At 40.5% G+C, this 26,549-nt stretch overlaps 1 protein-coding gene across 1 annotated transcript in view; it reads right to left on the reverse strand.

The window, feature by feature from the left end:
* Pik3c2a (phosphatidylinositol-4-phosphate 3-kinase catalytic subunit type 2 alpha) overlaps positions 1–26,549 on the reverse strand; it is a gene marked incomplete in the record, with an annotated part of 131,878 nt that overhangs the window by 62,808 nt on the left and 42,521 nt on the right. The window contains 6 exon segments of the mRNA XM_029556280.1: positions 895–958; positions 1,092–1,171; positions 4,169–4,280; positions 4,961–5,081; positions 9,870–10,027; positions 18,248–18,351. Coding sequence (XP_029412140.1) covers positions 895–958; positions 1,092–1,171; positions 4,169–4,280; positions 4,961–5,081; positions 9,870–10,027; positions 18,248–18,351 — 639 coding nt within the window.

Consider the following 26,549-nt stretch of genomic DNA (forward strand, 5'->3'; position numbering starts at 1 on the left):
TGTAGATCAGACTAGCCTTGAATTCACAAAGATCTGCCTGCCTCTGCCTCCCAAGTGCTAGGATTAAAGGCATGTGCCACCATGCCCAGCAATAAATAAAATCTTAAATAATAATAATAATTCATCATTAGATATTTTGGTGCCCAATAGGCAGGGAAAAGATCAATCATTTTCTTAGCTATAGTCACTTAGCATACAGTTGCCATTCAAAAAATGTTTTTTGAATTGAACTGAACATTCCTAAGAGTAAGAAAACTGAAATGAGAGCTAAAATTTAACTCAATAGTTTTGATAATTGTCAGGCCATCAATATAGCTCATCTGGTGAGACATTTGCTGTCAACTCTGATGACCTGAGTTTAATGCCTAGGATCTACGTGGCAGAAGGAAAGAATTAAATTTCCCCAAGTTGTCCTCTGACCTCTGCGTGCACGCGCACACGCACACACATAAATAAATGTAGTAAAAAATTAAAAACACAGACAATTTTTGCTAATAACTTGGGTCAGAAAACGGGGCACCATAAGTTAACACCAAGAATACAGTTTTAAAAGTCTTAAAACATTTGGGGCTGGAGAGATGGCTCAGGGGTTAAAAACACTGGGTTTCTTACAGAAGACCCAGATTCAAATCCCAGCACCCACATAGCAGCTAACAACTGTCTGCAACTCCAGTTCTAGGGGATTCGATGCCCTCTTCTGACCTCTGTGGACATTGCACGACATGGGTGCACTTACACACATGCAGGCAATACATGCATAGACACATAAAATAAAAATAATAAAATATTTTTTAGAAAGTCTTAAAACATTTAATCCAGTGCCAAAGCTAGTATACCAAGAGAAAACAGAAGCCACCTTCTAGTCATTATACCGAAACATGAATTACAACTTACTTCCATTTGAAGAGCCAGCTCCACCTGGTTGTGGTAAGAATCTAAGAGTTCTTCAACAGGATGTCTGAAATAAAAAACAGTTATTGTGGCTGAAGGATATCAAAAGCAAAAGTTAATTGTTTTAGTCACAGAAAATAAATATATTCACAATCAAAACAAAGTTTGGAAACCTGCAATGAAAGTGTTAGATGCTATACCTTGTCATGACTTCTTTGTAAGGTTTTTCTATTTGATACAAGTATTTGTTTAAATCCACAGGTGCTTCATCATCTTCTGCCTAAATACAGATACAAATGTTTAAAAAAAATACATTCCTTTGTCTTTCTATTGCCAAATTAAATATGTTTAAATAGATGATGAAATATTGACTCATAGAGTGAGTCAATATTGTGAACAAAACTATATTCTTAACTGTTTTAAACTTTTCATTATTTCTGTGTATGTGTATTTGAGTATGTGTACTATGTGTACATGTGTGGAGGCCAGAGGTCAATGCTGGAATCTTCTACTGATCCTCAGCTTATTTGAGACAAGGTCTCTCACTGAACCTAAAGCTAATTAATTGGCTGCTCTGGCTAGCCAACTGGCCCTGGGGATCTACCTGTCCTTTTCTCCTCAATGCTAGGATTATGCCTGGCTTTTTATATGGGTGCTGGGGATCCATCCTCAAGTCCTTTGTCCACTGACTCATCTCCCCAGGTCCCATTTTTTTTTAATGTGTATGCGTGTATTGCTGTGTGTAGGTTAAGTGCACCTGTGTTGTGCAATGCCCATGGTCACAAGAGGCTGTCGGATCCCCTGGGACTGGAGTTACAGACAGTTGTTAGCTGCCATGTGGGTGCTGGGATTTGAACCCAGGTCCTCTGCAAGAGCAGTCAGTGTTCTTAACTGCTGAGCCATCTCTCCAGCTGCCCCCCCCCCGTCCCATTTTAAAAAAGATTTATTATGCCAGGAGTGGTGGTGCACGCCTTTAATCCTAGCACTTGGGAGGCAGAGGCAGCTGGGTCTCTGTGTGTTTAAGGCCAGTCTAGTTCACAAAGGGAGTTCCAGGCCAGGTGGAGCTACAGGGAGACTCTGTCTCAAAAAGACAAAAAAAAAATTATTATTTTTATGTGTATATTGCTTGCATATATGTACGCGCACCCATGCCGTGCAATGCCCACAGAGGTCCAAAAGAGGGTGTCGGATACCCTGGAATTGGAGTTAAGGACAACTGTTAGCTGCCATGTGGATGCTGGGAACTGAAACTGGGTTCTCTGCAAGAGCTGTCAGTGCTCGTAACCACTGAGCCATTTCTCCAGCCTATTTTTCTTTTCTTTTTTTTTAAGACAAGGTCTCAAACTAGCCTTGAACTACTGACCTTCTGCATCTACCTCCCACTGCTACGATTATAGAAGTGTACCACCATATCTGACTATAACTTCTACTTTTTTAAGTGGAAAATAGGGGGCCAGAAAGATAGTTCAGTGGATAAAGGTGTTTTCCATCAAGTCTGAGAACCAGCGTTTCATCCCTGGAACCACGTAGTAGGAGAGAACTGTTGTAAGTTATTCTCTGATCTCTACCCAGGTGCTATGGCACACACAGAGAGACACACACAAACACAGGGCACACAAAATAAACACAGTAACAAAATTTGTGGGGTTTTGGTCTCTTTTTTTTTTTTGAAGCAGGGTCCCCCTGTAGCCCCAGCTGTCCTGGAACTCAATATGTAGACCAGGCTGGCCTTGAACTCACAGAGATCCACCTGCCTCTGCCTCCCAAGTGCTGGGACTACAGGCATGTGCTACCACGCCTGGCTGACAATAACAAATTTTTAAATGCTCCTAAATCTAGTTTGTGATAAAGTTTAAGCAACACCTAAGGTGGGCTAGGTGGTGCACAGCTGAAATCCCACGTGTCTGCAAGTTCAAAGCCAGCTTGGTTTATAAAATCAGTTCCAGGCCACCCAAGGGATATATATTTTTGGACCTTGTCTCAAATATCAAATGGGGGCAGGGGGCAAAAACTAGGGCGGACTAGATGGGGATGAAATCATTCGAATTTCTGTGTTTTTTCTTCTGATAAGTTTTGTCCCATTTGCTGCTGACCCCCAATGAGCAAGTTCAAGTCTTTCCTACCATTCCATTTTATACAAAATACCAAAGAGCATCATTCCTTTTTTTTGGTCTTTTTTGAGGCAGGGTCTCCCTGTAATTCCAGCTGGCCTGGAACTTGCTATGTAGACCAGGCTGGCCTCGAACTCATAGAGATCCGCCTGCCTCACTCTCAGCCACAACCAGCAGAGCATCATTCTTTAGAAACTGAAAACTCATTCAGCATTCAAAGCTTCCTCATTCCCAATTCTGAAATTTTTACTCTGTGTAAAACTGTACTAGAAAGTCAAAACTTCTCGACAGGTAGTTCTGCATTTACGCTGTCTGCTGTGCTCTTGCAGTAAAAGAGATAATTTTTTTTCTTTAAAAAAAGGTTGGGGCACTGGAGAACTGGCTCAGCGGTTAAGAACATGTATCACTCTTGCAGAGAGTCCAAGTTAGTTCCAAGCACCCCACTCTCTGGTGGCTGCTCACAACTACCTACGACTCCAGCTCCAGGGTCTGATGCCTCTCGCCTCTGAGGGCACCTGAACTCGGTGCACATACACAGATGTACACATACATATAATTTAAAATAATAAATCTTAAAAGAAAAAAAAAAATCAAGGAGCTGAGGATACAGTTGATAGGGTGACTGAACAGCATGTACAAAGCCCTGGGCTCACTCTCCAAGCACTACATATATGAGTACAAGGTGGCCCACTCCTGCAGCACTTGGAGGTGGTAGCAGGAAGGTAAGAAGTTCAAGGTGATCCTCAGCTACAGTGTGGTATTTTGTTTGGCTGGGTTTTTTTTTTCTTGAGACAGGGTTTCAAAAACGTAGTCATGGCTGGCCTTGAACTCAGGGAGATCCACTTGCCTCTGCCTCCCAAGTGCTGGAATTAAAGATGTGCGCCACCAGCCTGGCCTTACATAATGAGTTTGGAGTCTCCCTCCCACCAAAAGACTATCAAGTTTTTCATTCCTCCATTTTACTTTCCAGTTTTACACCTCTAGATCTGAGGGGTACGGTACCTAAACTTCTGGGACTGAAGACCTGAGAAGGCACTTGCAGGGAACATCATGTCATCCCAGTCCAGTGCAGAAATAACAGAAAACAGACAGACTGAAAGTCAGTCAACTAGCAGGACTACTCTGATTCAGCGAATGCAACTGAGTTTCATAAGGTTCGTACTTACTGTTCGGGCCAGATTCTGGCACATTGCACTGAAGGTCAAGAGTTGTAATTTAATCTCTGTGTCCCATTTTCGACAATTTTGAATATGTTCATGACTTCCAAGGCAGTGATTACTGTTAAAATACATTAATTACCCACCAGTATTATTCTACTCAAATCAGAAGTTATAGAGGTGAAAGTAAAACATAAATTGTATCTGCATCAGAAATGAAAGATGGTAAAGTACATCGTTTTTAAACCAACTAAACATCTAAACAGAGGACTCATTTTGCATTGAGGAATGAGAGAAAAGAAAGAGGTAAATATGAAGATGGAAAGAAGGTTAGAAAAAATAGGGCAGACTAGCTCTAGTGGCCTAGGAGTGTGAACCCTAAATCTGAAAGCAACCGAACTGTAAGCTGCAACAAATTATCAAACTTCATACTATGATTCTTTCGGGTAAATAAAAGGCAGTAACAGATGACTGCTATACCTAAGTAACTTCACACCACACAAGGAGAATGGTATCTGCAAGCTATGTGACCACTGACTCTACAGAAATCCGTTTTATTCAGCTTCTAAATGACAACAATTTTTGTCATAAAAGGCTACTAAGCTTCTTAAGGAAACTTACTATGAAATCCCACCACCATTTTAGATTTAGTTATCTATAACTCAAAACACATTTATTGATTCAATTCAGTAAGATCCAATATATTTTTAGATTACAAATTTAAACCAAAAATTTTCTAATTTAAGCCACTGAAAAGGAAAATTTCAAAGATAATGTTCAGTAGTTAATAAGTAAACTTACTTCTGCAGAACCTCCTCTTGCCCACAAACTTTCAGAACATAGCTGCCAACATCTACTTGATTCAAGTCATCGTGCACCCAGCAAAGGGCTTGCATGATGATGATTTCTACAGTAGAACTCACTGTAAAAGAGTTAGTCATCATTTTCATCTTGCTCACTCACCTCTAAGACATTACTGCACAACAGAAACATAATGCAAATCACAAATGTAGGCCATACGTATCATTTTAATTTTTTTTTTCTTTGAAACAAGGCCTCACTGTGTAGCCCCAGCTGGCCTTGAACTTGTTCTGCAGACCAGGCTGGCCTCAAACTCAGAGACCTGCCTGCCTCTGCCTTTCCAGTGCTGGGATTAAAGACATGCCACCATGCCTGGCCATTTGAAATTATCTAGTAGTCACACTGAAAGCTGAGAAAAAAGATTATACTAGTTTCAGAGGACATAAGCTCCAAGGCAAAGAGCATATTTGGAGAGAGTATCTGATGCAACCCAGATTGGCTTCCAACTCAGTATACACCAGAGGATGACCTCGAACTTCAGATCCTCCTGCCTACACCTCCCAATTGCTAGGGTTACAGGCATGCAGCATTATGCCTAATTTATGTGGTGCTGAGGATCAAATTCAAGATCTATGGATACTAGGCAAGCACTCTACAACTGAGCTACATTCCCAGGCTTGCAAAACTGATTTTGGTAATATGTTTTAGTTAGCTTAATATATCACAGACATTAGTTCAGAGGCAGAGGCAGGAGGATCAGGAGTTTGAGGCCAGTCTGGGCTATATAGTAAGTCCTTATCTCAGACAAAAAAAAAAATTTGTATCTATATACATATAAAATCTTAACATTATCAGTACTTAAAACTTGCTGAACTATTTCACATCTTTATTTTTCTTAACCTAAGTGTGTATTTTGGATCTAAAGGATCTATCAATCTAGACCAGCTACATCTGAAGTGCTCCACAGCCTATGTTAACTCTGTGAGATAGTGAAGGCCTAAATTAAGAAAGCCAGATCTGGACCGGGCACGGTGGTGCACGCCTTTAAAACCAGCGCTGGGGAGGCAGAGGCAGGTGGATCTGAGTTCAAGGCCAGTCTGGTCCACATAACAAGTTCCAGGTCAGCTGGGGCTACAGGGAGACCCTGTCTCAAAATAAACAAATGGGGGGAAAAAAAAACCTAAAAGGAAAAAAAATCACTATTTCGATATTTGTATGGAAAATTTTCTAATGAACAAAAATAGAGCAAATAGTATCACCAGTATTACTTATTCTCGGCAAAAGTGAGCCGCTAACGACAAACAGAATAAAAATTTTTATTTTATGTGTCTCAGTGTTTTGCCTGCATGAATATACGCGCACCCATGTTGTGCAATGCCCAAGGAGGTCAGACTACGATGTCGGATTCCCTGGAACTGGAATTATGGACAGTTCTGAGCCTCCATGTGGGTGCTGAGAACTGAACCCATGTCTTCTTTCTGCAAAAGCAGTTAATGCTCTTAACCACTGAGTCATCGCTCCAGCTCCCAAATTAAAACTATTTCTATACTTAAAGCTCCTATGTTCAATTCCTTTCTTGTCAGGGTCTAACACTATAACCTAGGATTGCCTGGAACTCACTATGTAGTCTAGTCTGATCTCTAACTCATAGCAATCCTGCCTCAGCCGCATGAGTGCTGGGATTATAGGTATAAACCACCATGCCAGGCTGCCTATGTCCAACTTTGAAAAGACAATACAGCTCTTAAAATATATGAAAATTAGTCCTAGCACTTGGGAGGCAGAGGCAGGTGGATCTCTGTGAGTACAAGCCCAGTCTGGTCTACATAGCGAGTTCCAGGTCAGCTGGGACTACAGGGAGACCCTGTCTCAAAAAGACCAAAAAAAAAAAAAAAATTGGTGATTTGGTAGAGAAGGCCTCTATCTACTAAAATACCCTCATAATAGAATGAATATATGTATATATATACACATATATATTTTTGGTCTGAGACAGGGTCTCCAAGCTGTCCTGTCACTCACTATGTAGACCAGAACTCACAGAGATCCGCCTGCCTCTGCCTCTGCCTCTCTCAAGTGTTGGGATTAAAGGTGTGCGCCACCACGCCTGGTATAAAATAGGTATATTTTTGAATATACAAAAACAAAAACTTATAATCTGATAGTACAGCCTATTTCTACTACAATATGCTTACAATTTTTCCCCAGTTTTAAAAAATATTTTATTTATTATTTGTATATGAGTGTCCTGCCTGTGTGCATGTAAATGCACTTTTGCAGAGGCCAGAGATATTGGAGCCCCTGGAACTGGAGCCACAGATGGGTGTTAGATGCCATGTGAGCATCAGGAACTGAACCCAGGTCCTCTGGACGAATGGCCAGAGCTCCCAACTGCTGAGCCATCCCTTCAGCCCCATTCCAGAGTTTTAAGGACTGAATGCAGTGTGTTTCCCTCATACTAGTGAGGGCTGCACCACTGAGCTATACCCTCTACCCAGTTATACTTAATAAAGATATATTATAAATGTACACACCTAAGACTAACCAAATAGACATTTGTGATATTTTGTTTGTTTTTGAGACAGGGTCTCACTATGTAGCCCTGACTGGCCTGGAAGTATGTCGACCAGGCAAGCCTTGAACTCACAGAGTGCCACCCAAGTGCTACGATTAAAGCACGTACCACCATGCCCAGCTGTGATGCATTTCTGAGATTCATCAGATTTGGTGTAAGTTAAGACTTGGTACAAATCAAAACATAGCTTTTCAATTTTTAATGATGCTTATTTCAATGTGCCTGTAGGCCAGTTCTTTTTTCAATTTTTAATATAAATTCTTACTGAATACCTAGATTTAAATGATTTTAAAGAAATAATTTTTCCCCTAGAAACCAAAGAACTGGGGGAACAGGCGTAGTTAAAGGCCAGCTAGGGCTACACACTGAGACCCATTCACTGTTCAAAAGAAAAGAAACAAGAAACTAAAGAATGATTATAGTTGGCTAACATTTTTTTCTGTTCCAGATCTACAATTTTTTTGTAAGAGCTTTCCAAAGCACAAAGCTAGAAAGTATACAAATATTGGACACATTTGGGTAGCAGCTTGGAGCTCAGCAGACCTCCAGAAAGTGCCAGGTTCTGACCTCCCTCTGGCCTCCAACTACCAGAGGGCCTGAGAACCCAGGGGACTGCCTGACAGCGCCCGGATCCTGTCTCCACTTGGTGGTCCTTTTAATAAGATGATGCTATACAGCAGTCCCTTCTGCATGATATAACTGCCATCATCACGACTTCAGCTGAGCCTGATCGCTAAACACAGTCACAACTGGGCTTATAGACAGTTGTGCTCATTTATCAAGGAGTGCCAAGCAGGGTCACTGGCCCCTCACCTGAGTATCCAGCCACTCTTCCCAGCCAACTAGTCCAGCCTTGGAAGACAAAAGAAAAATGAGGAAAAGCCCAATAGAGGGATGCTTTTGGAAGCCCTTGTCAAGAAACTCCAACGGACTCTCATATGAACATTTGAAAATTGCCCTGTTCTGACTTTTTGCTAGTTCCCAGTCTAGAACTTGTAATGTTAATTACTCTTGCCTTTACTTCTCCTTCACATCTCCTATTCAGGATTCAAGGACCTTCTTTTCCCCTTAGAGACAAGCGTTATGCAACTTGGGAGTCTTTTAGATAGATCCACTGAAGGGTACTCCAATTGCCTCACCCTGCGTCCCTGTTCAGCATGAAAGAAGCCAGAGTGGTCTGTGTCCCTATTCCCTATTGGCAATTTGGGTGTGATAAGAATAGGAGGTAGGAATTGGCTAGGCAGTTAGGGTGAAAAGACTCCAATGAAATGTAGCCATTTTCTTGGCTAAAAGTCAAAATGTCCTTGGGCCTGTCAGCAAAATACTCTGTTCCAAAGGTCAAAAATATCAAAAGTATTTGGGAGCTTGTATCTAATCCTTAAAAGATTTTAGGGTTACCTCTTCAGAGGGGGGATTGTTGGAGGGGAGGGAATGGGCATGTATTTGATCAAAACACCTTATATACATGTATGAAATTCTAAATAAAGTTTTTGTAAAAGTTAAAAAAAAAAAAAGCAACAGCAAATCTTCCTGTCAATGGCATTGGAGATTCAATGGAATAAAACTGAGTGTTTGACTCCCTGTTCTACGTGCCTGTGCTGCCTTCAAAAGAAAACTTTGATCAAGGCTTTATGGAGAGCCAATATTATTTGGTGGGCTGGTTATGTATTATTTCCTCCTAGACATTAAATAATCTATAAATTAAATAAAATAATAAATATTGGACACATTCCTAGTTACAACTAATAAAGGGGTAGAGGGGGGAGGGCCTTATTCTTAGGCCAAACTACTACAGAAATACTGAAACTCCACTGCTGGGACTCCTACTTTAATAATATATGCTGAAAATAAACGTAAAGAAAATAAATGTAGCTTTAAAAATAGTTAACAAAAAACTCCCTGCAGATATCCAGAACACAGCTCTAGAAATAATATTCATGCCAAGTTTGGAAGGGGAAACTAAAACCAAAGAATTACCTTCCCTATAGAAGAGATAAGACAGACATCTGAAAGTTTTGTTTCATTTATAGCTCTCTAAGAAAGCACTTTTCTCGCTATAAAAGTGGAGTGCTATATTTATCATTAGCTTTGTTAGCTAACACCTCTGGGCCTCAGCTAGAACCAGTAATTATCAAGGATTCTTCAGCCTATTTCAGAGATAAGAATTATAAAATAACTTGATTTACCATTAGATTAACCAGAAATCTATATAAATGCCAATTTCTTTAAAAGGACACCTAATTATACCAAAGTTGGTTTATCAAAACAGTGACATCTAAAATATTTTCTCTGAAGTCAAAGCAAAACATAACACTTGGGCAATTACACACTTACCGTCACAAGTAAAAGTAACTGGTAGTTGAAATCCTTCAATTTCAATAGAGACCTTCACACTGGCATTCTCTCCACATATGTTTCTCTGCACCGTGACTGGACTTAACAAATAGCCTGGATTTGTGCAGTGATTGGTATATGGAAATTTGGTCTTCAGTCTATTCACAAGAAAGAAGATATTAAAAGTCTTTTTTAAAAAAAAGAGTTGCATTTGAGAGCCCTGCACAAGGCTTTACAAGCTTTCAGCCACTCAATTCTGTGTCTCTGTCCAACTTCAGAGCAGCTCATGAGAATTGCAATGAATGAACCCCTGTCAAAACTCCAAATACCAGCATTTGCCTTTTAAATGAAAGGAAACTAAGGAAAAGGGATGAACTGGTGCCAGGAGATCTCTGGTAACACTGTTGGCAGACCCCGGCAGCAGACCCAGCATGCCTGAGATGAGGGCACTCAATAAGCTTCTCTGCTTTCTACCCTGGCCACAAGGTACAATTACACAATTGGTCTGTTTTTAATGCACCACTGATGACAGAGGCAATGAACTAAGACTGTAATTGCCAGAGGGATGAAAACTTTGTTGTCCTTTTAAATGTTTTTAAAGGGGCATTTTGTACAATCACTGTGGTTATAAGACAGGAGAAAAACAGAAAACGTATTTTCATAGTGTGGTGAGGCATTTATAGAGCTGTAAGAGCTTCATTCCCATCAAAGTTAGAAAATGTACTCATAGCAGCAACACAGGCTCTTCAACAGAACTGCTGTTACCGAAAATGAGGAGGGTAGTAAGATGGCTCAGCAGGTACAGGAGCTTTTACCAAGTCTGACAAACTGAGTTCAATTGCTGGGACCCACAGTGTGGAGAAAGAATCAACTTCTGTCAGCTGTCCTTTGACAACACATAAGCACACATACACACATGCACACACACATAAATCAACAATAAATACATAAATGTAATTTGAAAGTTAAACCAAGGAGGGGTTTAACATCTTCTTTGAACTCACTGGCTTCAGTAATTGACTTTTTCTTGGAGGACGGAAAACAGGTTCCAGTTCTCTCCCCATCTGGTTTTCTTTCTTTTTCTTCTGTTTTTTTTCCTACTTTTTTGCAGAGCTAGGGGGCTGAACCCAGGGTCTGACACATGCTGGGCACCTAGGCATACACTCTACCAGTAAGCTACGGCCTTACCCCTCACCTGTTTTTCTTAATGCCATAATGAAAAGAAAGCTGCAAATACTGTCTGTGTGCTTCTGTAGATACCAAAATGCTCAAGGCACACACACACTGAAAAGATGACAAGAAGAAAGGTTCTTTCTGGAGGCAGCAAATGTGACGGCCAATACAAAATCTCCAAAGCAAACTACGTGAATTTGAATGCTGACTTTACTGTGTGTTAGCTGTGTGAATTCAGTCAAGCTACTGAATCTCTTCGTTGCTTTTTCTTCTTTTTCTTCTATAAACTCAGTAATATGCTTATCTCTTAAGGTTGTCTAATAATATATAAAGTACATCTATAAAGTACTTAGTGCTACTATATAATAAATACTGTCAAGTTCTTATAAATCAATCAGTGGAGGAATAAATGTAGTTTCTACAATGTGGTCTCAAGTGACAAGCCAGATTCAATATTAAAGAGATGAAATGTAATAAAGGTGATATGAACTGAATTGGCACTGGAGCTGCACCTTCACATACGCACACTCCACCTTTATTTAGTTGCTGCCAAGCGTATCCCTTCCTAACACAATGAGACCTTAATTGGACCACCAAAGATTCTTATTATTCTCACATACTTGTTATTACCTAATTTGCTAAATCTTAGGAAATAGATTTACCTAATCAGAAAATTAATAGGTGAAATGGTTGAGAATTCTGTCTATATCCAAGACAGACTTCAAATCTTAGAAACCTTTAAGGAATACAAAAGAAATGATGAGAGCTTTAAAAAAATTGGGGAAATTCAGTAGTAATTTGTATTCAAAGAACTTGGCTTTACTTGGGGGGAAAGGATCCTTTATTTTCCTGTTTTATAGTCCTTTCCTTAACACAATTTTTTTCACATTTATTGTGTGTGTGCATGTTGGTATACCTGTGGCAGTCAGAAGACAATTTGCAGGAGTTGATTCTTTCCTTCCACCATGTGGGGTTGTAGGGATTGAACTCAGTCGGCAGGCTGGGCAGCAAACACCTTAATCAGTTGAGCCATCCGGCCAGTCGATAACGAAAAACTTTTTTTTGGTCTTTTTGAGACAGGGTCTCCCTGTAGCCCCAGCTGTCCTGGAACTCACTATGTAGACCAGGCTGACCTTTAACTCACAGAGATCCACCTGCCTCTGCCTCTGCCTCCCAAGTGCTGGGATTAAAGGCGTGTACCACCATGCCTAACTAAACTTTTAAACATTAAAAAAAATGTCATTAACTTATTAACTGTGTGTGTCAATGCCAAGTGTCTTCCTCAATTACTCTCCACCTACTTTGAAATAGGAGCATTCACTGAACCTGAAGCACATGAATTTGGCTAGACTGGCTGGCCAGCAAACCGCAGGGATCTTCCTATTTTCCCCTCCCCAGTACAGGGATGACTGGCAGCCACTACTATACTCAGCTTTCTATGTGGGTGCTGGGGATCTAATCCAGGTCCTCATGCATGGGCAGTAAGAATTTTACCAACTGAGTCATCTTCTGCCTGAAAGACTTTTTGTTATTAATTTTATTTTCTCTACACTTTCCATTTCTCTTTCACCCAGAGAAAAGGCTTTGTTGAGTAGAGTTCTAAACTTCACAAGTTTAATATCTAGGTATACATTTAAATTCTTTATAGCTTATTTTCCTACTGTGTACTCAATCAAGCTAAAATTCTGTTCAGAGATCCAAATCACACAAAACCAGAATGCCAAAAGAAGAAAAAAAAAAAATTAAGGTTTTAAAAGGCTTTCAATAGCCGGGTGTGGTGGCGCACGCCTTTAATCCCAGCACTCGGGAGGCAGAGGCAGGCGGATCTCTGTGAGTTCAAGGCCAGCCTGGACTACATAGTGAGTTCCAGGACTGCTGGGGCTACAAGGAGACACTGTCTCAAAAAGACAAAAAAAAAAAAAAAAAAAAAAAAAAAAAGTAAATAAAAGGCTTTCATGGAATTAACAATGCTTTATAGAAAAGATGAAAAGAATAGAAAAAAATTAAGGTTTTCAAAGGTTTTAATTGAATTAACACTGCTTTATAGGAAAGACGGAATTGTTTAGGATAAAATTAAGCCAGGCAAAGAAACACGTATCTATAACATCAGGCGGTAGAAGCATGGATAATTAAGGTCATCCTCAGCTAAACAGTGTGCTGGATAGCTTTAGTTGTCAACCTGCCACACCTGTGTAAAGAGAGCCTCAATTGGGGAATTGCTTCTATTGGACTGGCCTATGGGGGATCTTCTTGATTATTGAGTAATGTGGGAGAACTCAGCCCACTGTGGGCAGTGCCACCCCTGGGCAGGTGGTCCTGTATTGTATAAGAAAGCAGGCTGAGCATAAGCCAATAAGCATCGTTTCTCCATAGCCTGTACTCCAGGCTCCTGCCTCCAGGTTCCTGCCCTGGGCTCCCTGATAACTGTGACCGGGGAGATGTAGCCAAATAAACCTTTTCCTCTCCAAGTTGTTATTGATCAGAATGTTTTGTCACAGCGATAGAGAAACAAACTAGAACACACAGCAAGTTCAAGTCCAGCTTGGACCATCAGAGGCCCTGCCTCTAAATAAATAAAATAAATAAATACAGCTCAGTGGTAGAGTACATGCCTGATGCCCTGGATTCAATCTCCAATATTGCAAAACAAAACAAAACAAAACAACTTTACTGTATTAACATTCTTCTAAAAACTTTTCTCTATGCCGGCCATGGTGGTGCACACCCTTAGTCCCAGCACTCCAGAGAGGCAGAGACAGGTAGATCTCTGTGAGTCTTTTAAGGCCAGCCTAGTCTTCACAGTGAGTTCCAGGCCAAACAGGACTGCATAGTGAGACGTTGTCTCAAAACAAAAAAACAACCAACTTCTCCAAAAATTTTTCCTCTAGATCGCAACTGGTAGATAACAGGTTTTATCAATTGTAAGTTTAAAAGAAAAAGAAAAAAAAAAAAACCAATACAGTAAAAATGAAAGGCAGTCCTGAGTCAAAGTGTTTACAGGAGCTTTAAACTTAAAAGAGACCTTGAGTTCACTAGTTCAATTCTTTAACTTCAATGATTAAAAACAAGAAAAGCCCAGGCCTAGAACTGGCACAAAATTCTTAAATTTATTATAGCATAATCTGAACTGCAAAAATCACATCATAGTCTAATGCTAACTTCACATCTAAATTAAAATTACAGCATAATTTTATATCAAAAAACCAAGAGTTCGGTGTGATGGTACACGTCTTTAATCCCAGCACACAGGAGGCAGAAGCAGGAAGATCTCTGTGAAATCAAGGTCATCCTGGTCTACATAGCAAGTTCCCGGCCAGCTGCGGCTGTCTCAAAAAGACCAAAACAGTAACGACAATAAAACCCCCCTGGATACTACAGGTATAGCTCAGTAGTTGTGTGCATGCTGGGTTGAATCCTCCAAAGGGCAGAAGATTATGAATTTAAGGCCTGCTTGGGCTACATATCCAGATTCTGTCTCAAGGTGGGTCGGGGGAAGCCAGGAACCTAAGTGGGGGAGGGGAGAGCAGGGGGGGAGAGGAGGGGAGAGAGGGAGAAGGAGAAGGGGGGGAAGGGGAGGGGGGGAGGAAAGGAAAGGGGGGAGACTTTTTTTTTAAAAAAAACAGTATACTCCTTCAATCTACTGAAAAAAAAAATGACTATACTGTAAAAAACCACCACTAATTTCTTTGAGGAACATACATGCTAAACCCTCCATGGTTCTAGGGCAAGAAGAAAAATTCTTGGAAAATGTCTTTAAAAACACCTCTAGTTCTTACTATTCTGATAAATACTTGCCACAACCATACTATGTATTAATGGAAATCAAAGTACAAGAAAAATTGGTTCTCTATGTAGCTCATTTGGAGTTTCATAATACTAAGTGGAAAAATTCCCAAAGTAAACAACTTATAAATTTCAAATCGTACTGTTCAGACAGCATGAGGAAATTTCTTGGTGTTACACAGAACACAACTATTCCTTTCACCCACTGACACACCACACTTACATGTTACCACTCTGCCATCAGTCTCACTCAGCCATCTCCATTTTCAGATCAAGTGAGCCCCGATGGCCCTCCCCTTTTTAACCTAATAATGGGCCCTAAGTACAAGCACAACATGCTGGCAATTCAGATAAAACCAAAGTCATAAAGAACTTCCTTTAAGGGAAAAGAAAGAAATTTTGACCTAATAGGAAAATTAAAATTGGGGCTGGAGAGACGGCTCAGTGGTTAAGAGCACTGGCTGCTCTTCCCCGCAACCCACATGGCAGCTGATAATAGTCTATAACTCCAGTTCCCGGGGATTCAACCCTCTCTGCTAGCTTCCATGGGCACTGCATGATACAGGTGCACTTACATACATGTAGACAATACTCATACACACAAAATAAAAATATTTTTAAAAAAGAAAAAAAATCTAGGGCTGGAGAAATGGCTCAGCGGTTAAGAACAGTGGTTGTTCTTGCAGAAGGCCTGGGTTCGAATCCCAGCACTCACATGGCAGCTAACAACTGTCTGTAACTCCAGTCCCAGAGGATTCGACAGCCTCTTCTGACCTCCGCAGGCATTGCACAACACAGGTGCACTTACCTACAGGCATTGCACAACACGGGTGCACTTACCTACATGCAGGCAATACACACATACACATAAAATAAAGATAATAAAATTTTTAAAAAGAAAGAAATCTATTAAAAAAATCATGCTGAGATTGTTAAGGTCTATAGTAAATTACTGTTGTAATTTATAAATTTAAATTTTTAAAAATTTGTTTTAAGGGAAGGGTGTGTATGGAGGGCAGAGGACAACCAACATGAGAGGAGTCAGTTCTCTCCTTCCACCATGTGGGTTCCAGAGACAGATCTATATCACCACACTTGGTGGCAAGCACCTTTAGGCACTGAGCCATCTCACTGAACTTACACATTTAATCTTATCAGACACATAAGTATAAGAAGGAGAGATTCTGTGTCTAGTTTCAGGCATTCACTGAGGAGTTGGGAATGTAGCCTCCCTAACAAGGGGGGGGGGGCTACAGTAATCATTTAAGCAGTAAAGATTGTGACAACAGTTCTTGAGATTCTAAAGGCAGATCATCATATAGAGCTTAAGCATTCTACTTGCAAAGTTTAAATGTGGTACTTAATAAATAATCTAAAATAAAGTGTATAGTACTTGTTTGGGAAAAAAGGGGCTAGATAAAAAAATAGAACATTTCCAAGCCATTAAGGTTAAAGACTATTTCTAATCCATTAACCAAAATGACATGTATACTAAAAAATAATCTGAGAACCCCAAAGCCCACTTTAAAAAGCAGACTAACCATAGAAAGCTCTAGATCCAGAATAAATCTCCTGGTGGTGATCACTTTGTGTGCTTTGGAGAACAGACTCTGGTCCCTTTTGTCTTAATGTTTACTATTTCACTCTTCTGTGCAATTTTTCTGCTGGTTAAGATTTACTTTTCCAGTCAGGTGTGGTGACACATGCCTTTAATCCCAGCACTCTGAGGGCAGAGGCAGGTAGATCTCTATGATCTACATAGTGAGTACCAGGCCAGCTGTAGCTACAGGAAGACTGTCTCAAAAAGCACCCCCACAAAAACAAGTTTAAATTGGTTAACTATGTGAATTCCTGGATCATACTCAACTCTGCACTAGCAGTCTTCCTGCAACATGAATCGATCATGAACCAGTACCTGACCCTTCCTAGTGTAAGTTAGTTCAAGATGGGTTTCTAATACTTACAACACAAGTCCCAACATTAGTTGATATAAAAACATAATGGAAAGAAACATTTAACCAGGGGCAAAGGAAAGCTCAGCTGGTAGTATGCTGGCCTAGACTGCCTGAAGCACTGGGTTCCATCCCCAGCACTGCACAGAACTGAGCATGGCGGCTCAAACCAGTAATCCTAGCACTGAGTGGAAGCTGGAGGATCAGAAGGTCAAGATCACCCTCAGTTACATAGAGTTCAAGGCCAGCCTGGTCTACACAGGGAGTTCAGGCCAGCTGGGGCTACAGGGAGACAGACCCTGTCTCAAAAAGACCAAAGAAAACAAAAAACCCCCATTGAATACAAGAGAAAGTACTTAAGAACTACGTTTGTCTTCATCTTTAGAATATACTTGCTTTTATAATCTTGCCTTTTACCTGTTATAAGATGGAAGATTACTGAATAGGATATCATTTTTTTAAACTTTTTTTTGGTCTTTTGAGACAGGGTCTCCCTGTAGCCCCAGCTGTCCTGGAACTCACTATGTAGACTAGGGTGGCCTTGAATTTACAAAGATCTGCCTGCCTCTGCCTCCCAAGTGCTGGGATTAAAGGCATGCGCCACCACACCTGGCTCTTTTTTAAACTTTAAAATAAAAATAATAAATAAAAAAATTTTAATGTGTATGCGTGTATTCCCTGGCATGTAGATAAGGGCACCCGTGTCGTGTAATGCCCTCGGAGGTCAGAAGAGGCTGTCAGATCCCCTGGAACTGGAGTTACGGACAGTGTTAGCTGCCACGTGGATGCTGGGATTCAAACCCAGGTCTTCTGTAAGAACAGTCAGTGTTCTTAACTGCTAAGCCATCTCTCCAGCCCCTTAGGGTAGCATTTTGAATGCTACAAAGTTCATAAGGAAACGGGCATGGTTGTGTGTGCCTGTAAACCTGGCACTCAGGAGGCTGAGCCAAGACTGAGTTTGATCCAACCTGACTACATACTGAAAGCCTGTCTCCAAAGAATAAAAGTTAAAAAGAATAAGAAAAATTTTTGAGAGAAGGTGAAGTTTGTCTAAAACATGAGAAGGTATTTTTCTAAGTATACCGAAACAATTACGCACACCATGATTAACAGAGTATCAGAAACTTAGTCCTGGCCTTATTTAAAAAAAAAAAAAAAAAAAAAAAAAAAAAAAAAAGAAAAGAAAAAAGCCCTAAGATGTTTTGTGGCAATGTGCCAATTAACTGCTCAAAATTTTAGTCACACAAGGAAAATGATTACAATCAGTATCAAGCAGTTTGTTTCCGTTTGTTGTTTTTTTTTTTTTTTTAAACAGGGTCTCACTGTGTAGTCTGGCTGGCTCTAGAACTCAAGATCTGACTGCCTTTGTCTCTGCTGGGATTAGAGACAAGTACCATCATGCCCAGCCCTTAAGTTCTTTTTTAAATGAGCACTTTAAGAATCTATAATTCATAAAGAAAAATTCCTTACTTCATAATGGATTGACAAAAAGCTGCCACCTCCTCATTCTGTACTTCAAGTTCTTGTAGAAGAGAACTTCCAGTTGGCAAACTACTGGTCCCATTTGGGTCTTTCTGTAATTAAACAAAGTGGTTTTATTTTAAAAGTGAAAGATCTCCAAAACGCTACATAGCAGCACCTCACAAACTAATTTCATGAAGTTATTACAAAGCTAGAGATGAAACAAATCATGTAACAGGACTTTTAGAACAAGATCTCATCCTATATAATCCAGGCTGTCCTCAAACTTTCAGTGAGTCTCCCATCTCAGCTTAAATGTGGGATTACAAGCATGAGCCACAGACCTCCCCCCCCTAAAAAAATGTATTTTCTGGCACGCACCTGAAATTCTAGCACTGAGGAGGTGGGACAGGAGGATCTTCAGTTCAAGGTTTTTATATAGCCAAGACCCGGCCTCAGAAAACAAAGCAATACAACAAAAAAGTTTAAAGGCAATAATTGCTGGCCTAGTGTGGTGGTGCATGCCTTTAATCCTACTGCTGGGGAGGCAGAGGCAGGGGGATCTCTGTGAGTTCAAGGTCAGCCTGGTCTACATAGTGAGTTCCAGGTCAGCTGGGGTGACAGGGAGACCCTGACTCAAAAAGACCAAAAGAAAAAGGGAGGCAATAACTGCTTTATGAGCTTCCTTTGTTTAAACTGCGGCAGAGCAGTTTCTGCTAGAATGTGATATGTATATTTGGGGAGAAAAAAAATCTTAAAAATCACAAGTAAAAATAGTACAGCTTCTGGGAAACAGAGTTAAGGCAGACTATTCAAAATGCAAGTAAACCCTACCTAGAAAAAAAGTAGTTTAGCTGGACATGGTGGCTCACACCTGTAACACCTGGAGTTCCAGCCTGGCCTCACCTTAGGCTAAAACAACAAAAACAAAAAACACCAAAAAAAAAAAAAAAATCAGCTGGTTTGGTGTACAGAGCAGCAAAGTCTCAACTCAAAGTAGAAGGTAAGGCCCAACACCTAAGGTGGTTCTCACATCACCACACATATACCATTTAAATTAAAATAAATACATAAAATAGCCAAGTTCTCTGTTATGAAACTCTAAGCCACAGTCTTCTCCAATCTTACTAGTCTAATCTTTCCGTTTGATTGCTATGTTCCAATTAGCTTGAATCGTCGTCGTATTTTGTTCCTATAAAACAAAACGGGCTATGAATTTTGTCTAAAGTGTCTTCCTTGTCTTAATCCACCCTCATGTCAAAATTTAGTAACTTCGTTTTCTGAGATATGGTCTCACTACAGCACTGGCTGTCCTGGACCTTGCTATGTAGCCCAGGATGGCCTCAGAACTCACAGAGATCCACCTGCCTCTGCCTGATTGCTGAGATTAAAGGTGTGTACCACCATGCAACCACCCTCTAGGTAACTCAAAAATTTTTTTAATTTATGTGTATGAGTGATTTGCTTGCATGTGTGTAATTACACATGTGTTGGATGCCCAAGGAGGCCAAAAGGTGTCAAATTCCAGAAGAGAGCATCTGATTCCCCTGGAACTGGCGCTATGGATAACTGTTAGCTGCCATGGAGACGCTGGGAACTGAACCTGGGTCCTCTGAAAGAGCAGTCAGTGCTCTTAACCACTGAGTCATCTCTCCACTCCCTCTTCTAGTAACTCTTCATAGTACACTGAATGGCACTTCTGTATCTTACTCAGTATGAAGTAACTCCCTCAGCCCTTGTTCTGTTTGTGTATGTTATATGCATCTATGTATGTGTGTTTACGTGCACACATATGGAAACCAGAGTGTGATGTCTTCTTCAACCACTTTCTACCTTATTTTTGAGACAGGATCTCTCCCTGCACCTGGAGTTCACTGTTTCAGTTAAACTGGCCAGTGAGCCCTGTTGGGGTTATAGGCATTTCAGGACCCAGCTTTATTTATGTGAGGGGGATCTGGACTCAGGTCTTCATGCTTGCACAGCAAACACTTTATCCACTGAGCCATCTTCCCAGCACTTTTTAAGTGCTTAGTCTGAATCAAACACTGTATCATCACATCTTGGTTTGTGTGTCCTAGTATGAAAGCCTCCTAGAAAACAAGAACTAAATTCTGAATTTTGTATTTTTACAGAACTTCATATGCAGCTGAGAAGGCACTCAATCATCAGTTCAATCAGTTGAATATTTTGTTCCCTCTAAAAATGAATTCTTTCCCATAGGAACAATAAAACATTTTAAGAATATAAGACACTATGTGCTTTCTTCAATAACCCCCTAAGAAGAAGAGCAGTAACTTTCAGGAATGTTTCTTTAAAATAAACATTTTAAGTTATTGGTATTGTTTTAAAAATAACTTGTGCCAGGCATGGTGGCACATGCCTTTAATCCCAGCACTCAGGAGGCAGAGGCAGGCGGATCTCTGTGAGTTCAAGGCCAGCCTGGTTTACGTAGTGTGTTCCAGGACAGCTGGGGCTACAGGGAGACCCTGTCTTCAAAAGACAAAAAAAACAAAAATTTGTAACAGTAACTGACATTTACTGTGTCAGGCTCTTCCATAAGAAATGCACAGACATTCATTTATCAAGTTCTGTTAGATGGGTACTTTACAACTTCTGTCTTACAGATGGTGGGGGAAGGCATGGAGAAACTGGCTTATATTCAAAAATTTCCCTGATTAAAAAAAGGGGACTGGGGAATCCTAGTACGTGGGAGATGGAGGCAAAAGGATAAAAGTTCAAGACCAGCCTCAGCTGCATAGTAAATCTGAGGTCAGCCTAGGATTAGAAAACTGTCTCAAAAAAAAAAAAAAAGAAAAAAAAGAAAAAGGAAACTGTGGTCTTTGTGGAGGCAGAGCTGTAGAAACTATCACAGCTGATTTTACTAGTTTAAAAACAGATTCTAGCCGGGTGTGGTGACTCATGCCTTCAATCCCAGCAGTGGCAGGGGGATCTCTGTGAGTTCAAGGCCAGCCTGGTCTACATAGCCAGCTGGGGTTATATGGAGACCTGGTCTCAAAAAAACTGAAAAAACAAAAACCATCCATCACAGCATCTCAAACACAGAGAGGTAAAAACTCTCATATCTCCCTGCCCCGTCTTAGCTGTCCTGGAACCAAGCTGGCTTCAAACCCACAGAGATTTAGCTACCTCTGCCTCCTGAGTGCTGGCATTTAACGCATGTGCCACTGTGCCTGCTAAGAGTCTTCTCTCTTAAAGCATCTAAGACCAGTACCTTTCTACCAGTACCTTAGAATCTCAAATATAAAGCACTGACCAAGGAAGAACATCTGTGATTATAGAAACGAGACAGTCAGGTATGGCAGTGTACCACCCTTGTAACCCCAGAACTTGGAAACCAGAAGTAGGAGAATCAGGAGTTCAAGCACACTTGTAGCTACATAGGGAGCTCCAGACCACTAGGGCTCTAACACTCAACAAACAGAAAAAACAACCAAGACAAACTTTTAGAGCTCAGTGATGGTGCACGCCTGTAATCTCAGTATTTGAGAGGCTGAGGCAGGAGTTTGAGGAGTTTGAGGTCAGCCTGGGCTACACAGCAAGATCCTGTCTCAAAAAAAACAAACAAAACAAAAAAAAAACCAATAACTAAAAAGGACAAAATTTTTGGAGTAATACCTATGTTGAAAGGCTAGACAAAGGATAGGGAATCAAAGATCACAAGGAAAACTAAGTATATTTATCTAGGACATTAGAAGTTTCAAGAAAAAGATGTAATGAATTTTTGAAAATTAAGCAAATAGGTATAACAGAAAATGGTCACTGAACTGTCAATGTTTACCAGTTACCTGTTTCTGTAACAGGAAGAACAAAGAGATACCAAGAGACCAAAAGACAGGAAGTAGAGGCTACAGAGAGGGCTAAGCAGTTAAGAGCACTGCCTGATCATGCAGAGCACCTGGGAGCAGTTCCCAGTACTCACAAAGTGGCTAACAACCATCTGTAACTCCAGTTCCAGAGAATCTGATGACCTCTTTTGGCCTCCATGGGCATTGTATAACACAGGTGCACTTACATACATACAGTTAAAATACTCATATACAAAAAATAATTTTTTTGGGGGGGTGTCTTTTTGAGGCAGGGTCTCTCTGTAGCCCCAGCTGGCCTGGAACTCACTATGTAGACCAGGCTGGCCTTGAACTCAGAGATCCGCCTGCCTCTGCCTCTGTTGGTATTAAAGGCAGGCACCACCACACCCAATTTTTTTTTTTAAAGAAAAAGAAAGGTTTTAATAAGCACAAACTTTTCCTTAAAGATTAATGACTTTGGAGAAATAGGAACACCTGGGGATAAGAAAAGAGGTGTCAGGGGAGGGAAGGAACAGCCATCTCTTCCTTCTAAACCATTGAGAAAAAAGAAGATATGCAATGTGGGCAAGTTAACACAACAGGCAGCCTTGTCCTTGGTTTTAGGGTTTGAGGAGGTCATGAGCAGAAATAAAGGTTTTGGGTTAAGGAAAGCAGTTAAGGTTTAAAACAATTCACAAAACTTATCAGTATATCATCTGATTTTTTAAAAATTATTAAAGTAGTTTTAAGAACATTATACAGAAGCCAGACCTAGTGGCCACACCTGTAATCTCAGCACTGAGGAGGCTGAGGTAGAATGTCTGCACAAGTTCAAGGCCAGCCTAGACTACATAATGAGAAAACAGCCTAGTCTGGGCCACAGAGTGAGACCTTATCTCCGGGAAAGCAAAATGCCTAACAAGTTTTAAAGCTCATACTATACAACTTATAAATTAGATGAAATTAAAGTTTTTAATGACGGTACTTTAATAATATCAGTTACTATTTAGAACTAAGCTGGTTACTTCCTTATTTGTGTTTAATATTTCCCAAGATATTTGAGTTATTAAAATGTAATCAGCTATGGGGCTAGAGAGATGGCTCGGTGGTTAAGAACACTGACTGTTCTTGCAGAAGACCCGGGTTCGAATCCCAGCACCCACATGGCAGCTAACAACTGGTCTGTAACTCCAGTTCCAAGGGATCCAATGGATTCTTCTGTCCTCCTCTTGCACTGCACGACATGGGTGCACTTACCTACATGCAGGCAACACACTCATACACATAAAATAAAAATAAAATGTTTTTTAAAATGTAATCATGAGCCTTCCTTTTGTAATATTAATGACAGAAAAAAAGAAAGAAAATTAATGACAGAGCCTGGCATGATGGCATATGCCTATAATCCCAACATTTGAGAGGTAGAGGGGAAGATCAGGAATTAAAGAACAGCCTCAGCTACATACCTAGTTCAAGGCCAGCCTGGGCCACATGAGACCTTGCCTCAAACAAATGAACAAATAAAACAGCCGTTCTGCCAATAGTATACAAATATTTATACTGCTAATACAATTAACTTTTAGAAATATCCAGTATCTACATTGGCAAAAACCACCTTTTTTCCTTTTAATGTGTATGTGTGAGTGCCTGCACGTATGTACGTGTACCACATGCCATGTCTGGTGCCCCCGGAAGCCAGGAGAGGACGTCCATTACCCTGGAACTGGAGTTACAGGCATTTATGAACTGTGTGAGTGCTGGAAACCAAACCCAAGTCCTCTGCAAGATCAAATGCTCTTAACTGCTCTTCAGGCCTACAAAACCACATTTTTGTTTTTGAAATATAGTCTCATTATGCAGCTTAGGCTGATCTCAAGCTCACTATGTTGCCCAGGCTAGCCTCAACTTTGTCTCGCTCCTCCTGCCTTGGCCCCCCAAGTGCTGGGATTTTAGATGTGCATCACTCATGCCCAACTTGCAAAGCCACTTTTATGAAAGTGATTTGATCTCACTGCTATAATCTTTGAAGTATGTTCAAAGGAGTTAAAATCCAAGTTATTAACTACAAGTCTGATCTAAGCTCAAATTACTGTAAGACAGTTTTAAATGCTGTTCCTTTTCCTGGTTTTGGTCATCAAAAAAAAATTGCATTAAAGTAGATTATTATTAACCAAACAAAGACATTAAGAGGAAACAGGAAGCAAGTCTGCTGAATGAGAAGGAAAACACCCTTCAGAGCTGTGTTTTTAACACAATTTCTGACAGGAAAGGAAAACTAAGTACAAAAAATAATCATAAAGAGGCACTGCTAGCCAGGTGTGGCCGTGCATACTTTTGAGCCCAGCACTCGGGAGCCAGAGAGGCAGACAGATTTCTGTGAGTTAGAGGCAAGCCTGATCTATACAAGCAAGTTCCAGGTCAGTCATGGCTACAGAGGAGACGCTGTTTCAAAACAACAAAATAGACATTGCAATATTCTTTCCCAACATATGAGCTTCAGGGAATATTTATAAATAGATAGGGATGAGTGGTGTGTGAAAGTAAAAACTCCATGCTAGCTTGGTGTTGTGACTCACACCTTTAATCCCAGCACTCAGGAGGCAGAGGCAGGCTGATCCCTGTGAGAGCAAAACCAGTCTGGTCTACATAGTGAGTTTCAGACTAGTTGGGGCTATAGGGTGATCTTGTCTCAAGACCAAAAAAAAAAAAAACTCCCTCTATGCCAATGATGATGCTACAGACTTCCAAAGTCAGTCTATTATTGATATTCTCTTTACCTCCTGGACTGCATAAATCAAAATTTTCTTTCCATTCATTCCTTCCTTCATTCATTATTCATTTATTTTGGTCTTTTTGAGACAGGGTTTCCCTGTAGCCCCAGCTGTCCTGGAACTTACTATGTAGAACAGGCTGGCCTTGAACTCACAGAGATCTGCCTGCCTCTGCCTCCCGAGTGCTGGGATTAAAGGCGGGTGCCACCACACCCGGCCTTCATTTATTTATTTTTTTAATTTATTATTTTTATTTTATGTGTGTGCATATGTTACCTGAATGTAAGTAAGTGAACCGGTGTCGTACAATGCCCGAGGATGAAAGAGGCCGTCAGATCCCCTGGGACTGGAGTTACGGACAGTTGTTAGCTGCCATGTGGGTGCTGGGATTCGAACCCGGGTCTTCTACAAGAACCACCAGTGTTCTTGGACCAGTGAGCCATCTCTCCAGCCCTATCTTTCATTTATTATTATTGTGCCACATTGTGTATGTGGAGATCAAAGGACAGCTTTGTGGAGTTGATTCTCTACCTTTGCATGGATTCCAGGGATTGAAGTCAGGTAGTCAGGCTCACTGGCTCCAGACTTTTCTTCTGTACAAGCACAAACAATATGAGATCTTGGCATTAATAAATGGGCTTGGAGCAAGTTTGAGGCTAGCCTAGGCTACACGAGACTGTCTCAAAAAAATAAGGAGCTGGCAAAAGGGCTCAGCAGGTAATGGTGCTTCATGCCAAGCGTGACCTCTTGAGTTTGATACATAGGACCTACATGGTAAAAGGAGAGATTCCCAAGTTGTCTCTGACCTCCACATTGTCCATGCAAGCACACACATGTACAAGAGTACACAAATAAATGCAATTTGAAAAAATTAAATAAAATAGGCTTAAAACATTTTTTTACTTATTTTCTGAGGCAGGGTCTCACTATGTAGTTCTGGCTAGCCTGGAACTCACCATGAAGACTAAGCTGGCCTCAAACTCAGAGATCCCCCTGCCTCTGCTATAAAGATGTGAGCCACCAAGTACCAAGTCTATCCCCCTTTTAACTCTTGAAACTTGGAGTAAAACATCCTATCTGTATTTGTAACAGCTTGCACATCAAACTTCTGACTAAATGCCTCTAATAATAATTATGTTTGCAACCTGAGAGCCACCATTATAAAATGGCTATTTACAAATTCCCTGTGGACAGAAATCAAACCTGCCTCCTTGAATTTGCATTCCCATTAATCCTTGTCCTACTTTGTGGAACACTGCACTTTAAACCTAAACCTAAGTTACTAAAATAAATTTTCAATTTTTTTTTTTTTTTTTTTTTTTTGAGACAGGGTCTCCCTGTAGTCTCAGTGGTCTGGAACTCACTATGTAGACTATGCTGGCTTTGAACTCACAGAAATCTGTCCATCTCTGCCTCCCAAGTGCTGGAATTAAAGGTGTGAGCCACCATGCCCAGTATTAAAATTTCAATTTACAGAAAAAAAGTAGATTTTGCTCTATTTTAAGATTTTTCTATAAAACGTACTTTACCTTTCAGCACCAAGCACCTGTCTTGGTTAAAATCTGGCAGACTATTACCTAACATATCACAAAGAAAAATTTAAAGTATTTAATAATATTGAAAACTTTAGTATCAGTATTTCATCCTGACTTACCATGGCTTTCAGGTATCCTATTTCATGAATTAGTTTGAAAATCTATGTACAAAATATAAAACCTCCTGAGGGATGTAGCT

The sequence above is a fragment of the Nannospalax galili genome, unplaced genomic scaffold (genome assembly GCF_000622305.1).
Source record: "Nannospalax galili isolate Female #2095 unplaced genomic scaffold, S.galili_v1.0 scaffold44, whole genome shotgun sequence".
Classification (NCBI taxonomy): domain Eukaryota; kingdom Metazoa; phylum Chordata; class Mammalia; order Rodentia; family Spalacidae; genus Nannospalax; species Nannospalax galili.